The sequence below is a fragment of the Lygodium microphyllum genome, chromosome 10 (genome assembly GCF_053477565.2).
Source record: "Lygodium microphyllum isolate KBCC chromosome 10, Lygodium_microphyllum_v1.1.10, whole genome shotgun sequence".
Lineage (NCBI taxonomy): Eukaryota > Viridiplantae > Streptophyta > Polypodiopsida > Schizaeales > Lygodiaceae > Lygodium > Lygodium microphyllum.
The window spans coordinates 25624937-25629218 of record NC_141144.1 but is presented as its reverse complement, the minus strand read 5'-3'; the positions used below and the strand labels follow the sequence as shown (position 1 = coordinate 25629218).

At 39.4% G+C, this 4282-nt stretch overlaps 1 protein-coding gene across 1 annotated transcript; it reads right to left on the bottom strand.

The window, feature by feature from the left end:
* Nucleotides 1-2009: 2009 nt before the first annotated feature.
* LOC148029811 (uncharacterized) lies at nt 2010-3198 on the bottom strand. Its single transcript, XM_087687138.1, has 2 exons — nt 3059-3198; nt 2010-2928 (listed from the first exon to the last, which is right to left on the bottom strand). The coding sequence occupies exon 2, from the start codon at nt 2907-2909 to the stop codon at nt 2475-2477; it is 435 nt and encodes a 144-aa protein (XP_087543264.1). The 5' UTR covers nt 2910-2928; nt 3059-3198; the 3' UTR covers nt 2010-2474.
* Nucleotides 3199-4282: the final 1084 nt, after the last annotated feature.

The window sequence follows — 4282 nt, the reverse complement described above, 5'->3', positions numbered from 1 at the left end:
CTTGTGAGAGTATTTATCTCACAATTCCAAGAGGATTTGGCTAGTGTGGAAATATTGTCCTTAATTAAATGTCTGCTATCCTACATGTGGTGCATTGATTGATTGTAGTTTCAAGGCATACTTCCTCATCATCTAATAGATTCATGCAAGTACTCTTATTACAATTTTTTTCATAAAAACGAACCCCAAGTCTTTAGCATTTGGTCCCACTATGATGTACAACAAAGTGCTTTGGATATACATCACCATTTACCAATATCTCAAGTTCCACTTTCCACTCCATGTTTGTGTCAAAGTGCCAATGAATAAAAGAGGAGTGAAAAACATTGCATGCCTCTATTCTTCATTGACTCTTTTTTTCCTTTTGCCCTGTGCAATGTATTTTGAAAACTAGTTGTCAGTCAATGTAATAACACTCGACATTGCAATGCACCTACTTGAGGTATACATGATGAGTTTGCATTGGATTTGTTCATGTCATACTATTGTAATTACAATAAGATTTCACCAACTTGATGTATATATGATGATCTTGCATTGGATTTGCTCATGTTACATTGTAATTGCAATAAGGGTACACCCACATGATGTATATATGATCCATTTGCATTGGATTTGTTCCTATTATATTGCAATTACATTAAGATTTTGCATATAACTCATAAATATGGCACTTACAAGCTCTAGACATGTAGGAATTTAGCCCAACAATGTTTTCATAGAAATATTTCAAACTATGAAAATTCATTCATGGTAACTATTTCCTCTCCTACTACTTTTGTCCCATGTGAAAGAATTGTTGATTAGTTCCGTTGTGCCCTTTTTAAGACCACTCAACTTTGTAACCAAAATGTTCTTATATTTAGGTCAAACCAATAGAATTTCTAGTATTGTTAGCTCTGATGAAAGAAGGAAAGAAAGTGACATTAATCATTTAAACCATTTGCAATAGGCTAAGAACTACAATCATAGCCTCCAAGGATCTACTGTGCATCATTTTTTCCTTCATGCATAATCTTAGATGTTGAGGTCCATTTTGACCAAACATCAACTTGCCCCCAAATGAATGCATGTGTCTACTTGATTCTTTTCCTTTCTCAAAAAATGCCATGGTTAGGATTTTTCATCAACTTTCCAACAATGAACCAAATCACTATAGGGTACAAGGGCCAATAAAGTGACCCACCAAAATAACAAAATGCACTCCTCCCCAACTTAGTGACAAGTTCGCACAAAAAATACTACCATGTTTTGTCACTTAAAGCTACAACAATTCTTGTAATGTGAGTTGAGCAATTGAGCCATGGACAATTTCTCATTTTTTCAATTTTTAAAATCCCAAAACAATGCATCTTCATAGTATCACTCTATTGGCCCCTCATTGTCACCCTTTTGTGAACCCTTCATTTATAACTAGTCCACTTGATTAAAATATTAAAATACCCCAATTTTTTTACTTTTAGTAAAATATGTTGTATATAATTAACTATTAAATTATAATACAAGTCACCTCACTGAAAACATTCAATGGGAGACCAGTAAATTTCACTCTATTAGAACCTTTACCCTATGTTTAATACAACTAATATATCATGAATTTCATGTAACATTTAAGAAACTCTGTCCCATTTTGCAAACAAATGAAAGAGCCTCATCCCTAACGCTTATATGAAAGGTATAATGAACTAGTGGACTAGCTAAAAGTATAATGGACACCCTAATTCGCAAATAAAGAGTTACACACCTTAATCCACACATAAATAGTTATAGAATGACAAGTTAACTCACATAAAACCATATTTCAAAACAACCAAGAGAAACAAGGCTGCATCTCTCCACATAAAGTGGAATTGTGCACATCCTATACTCAATGAATTTATGGATTCCATCTGGAGCCCTTTATATACATGCCAATATCAATGGTGTCTTATAGGGTGCAAAGATTGGAATCAAGCCTAATAAAACAATCATTTCAAAATTGACCCAAAAAAAAAAAACATGCACACCAATTTGCCTTTGGAATTTAATAGGAAAGTTACTACATTATGATAATCTTGAGCGAGGCATAAAGGCAAAGTGATCACCATATCTTAAAATGCCAAGATTATTCCTGCTTGACTCTTAAGCAAAGGATAAAGGCCCTTGGGATATAAACAGTCTTGTTCCAGAGCATACGTACATATATATGTACTGGTCATCCACATGAGATGCTATAATAATCAAGGACATGAGATGCTACGATAATCTTCCTTGATGGAGACAACATTCAAGCAAAATTTCACATGGAACTGTATCGCAGCAGGTTTATATCTAAATAAGTCCAAGAAGAAAAGCAGTGTCACGTCACGTATGGCCGATGTTGCTTGCTCCAGCTGCCCATTCATCGTCGCCGTCGTCATCATCATCATCTGCTGTCGGCCTGTATTGATATAATTCCTGGAATCTGGCTGCTTCTATGGCGGCCGACGACATGCTCAGGAGGTGTAGTGTCTGTCAGGAAGCTCTTCCATAGAGGTCCACCAGGCCCTCTCCTCGAGAGAGGCCGGGGGCACGCTGCGGATGCGCTGCTGGGGGAGGTCTTTGAGGCTGTCAGCGCTGAGCAAGCTGCCTTCTTGATTCTCCGGCACCCACACGCCCGTGGCAGGGTCGGGCCGCCACCACTGCATGGGCTTCGGGCTCTGATCAGAAGAAGACGATGATGAAGATGACGACGAAGAAGACGACGACGACGACGATGGCGAGGAAGAAGATGACGCAGCTGCTGCAGCCGCCTCGTCATTGATATCTTCACGCAAAGCAGAAGACAAGAACCTGCTTGCGGTCTCTTTCCGCCCTCGGATGAAGCCCAGAATGTTTCCATAGCTCGACCCGGTCTTCTGTGCAGCCGCCCTCCCTGCCGTGATTGTCATCCTGGAGCTGCACCACCGTCTAAAAACACACGAGACCCGATAATATCAGAGAAAACACACGAGAATATCACAGACCAGCACCACGACGCAAAGACAGACACAGAGAGAGAGAGAGAGAGAGAGAGAGAGAGAGAGTCCTAGGAGCGCACCGCCCTCTCTACAAGATTCGCCTTGCTAATTTTGCGAAAGCGGATCAACGCATTAGTAGCCGAGCAGCTTTCTTAAAAAAGATCGCGCATATTAACCTACATTTAAGCTTCAAGCTGATCACTTTGTAACGTGCTTTTTTTATTCTTTTCATAATGTCAAAATCTATACTTCTATAACTATACTACGTTATAATGGGAGAGAAATGCCCAACAGATTTACCTATCTTAGAGGTAGGTCACACACAACCAAGAGAGACCCCATGCGGATGCGTCAAGGAGACATTGGCACCTCATTAACAAGCCCCACCCAATTTTGCGTTTTGGCTCCTAGTGGAGCCAACGCTAACATCAAAAGGCATCCTCTATCTACAAGCGCTTCAAAACAAATATCATTCTTCAACAACCAGTCATGATGCTTTTCGGTGTCCATGTGCTCCCCCTAGTGGATTCAAGATATGAAGCTGGTACTCATCTTATAAATCCCTTCAAGGAGGGCCATCCTTGAGCAATAGAAGATTGGAAGTTGTTCAATTGGCACTTGTCCAAGGGAATCATGTGTATTGAGCATGTGTTTGGAATGCTAAAAAATCATTGGCACATCTTAAGATACATTAATGTGGATGGTAGCAAGGTAAGGGTCTCTAAACCTTTCTTTTTCCTTCCAAACTTGTTTATCAACAACTTTCTCAACATTAAAAGCCAATCTCACCTGGATCCAGAAATAAATTGGTGATGATGTATCTTGACAAAAGATTTTGCATGTTAGGTGTCACATTACCATGTGGTCAAAATGTTTTGCATAACTTCTCTTTACATTAAATTTAAATTACAATAACAACAAAATGCATGTAAATATAGTGAGAAAATAGTCTTTGTTATGCTCTACCTGTAGAAAAAAATTTGGGTGAATTTGGATACTAGAATTATGAATTTACTCCCCTAGAAGGTTAATTCTCTCTTTTGGGGTTGAAACCTTCTCTCTTAAGCCTAGCTCCAGGGTTGGTGGAAGGCTCTGATGATAATGTGACAATCCACTTCATGAGCTCCCCTTCTCCACTTACCTTACACAACTATTGCCCATTATCCTCGTGGATGTACCATGTTAGCAAGTGCCACCTCATCATACCAACTTGGCATGCCACATTGTTGGTTGGTCGTCATGTCATCATGGTGATGTGTCATCCTTCTCATCCATGCCACATCATCCCCTATCATGTCACCTTG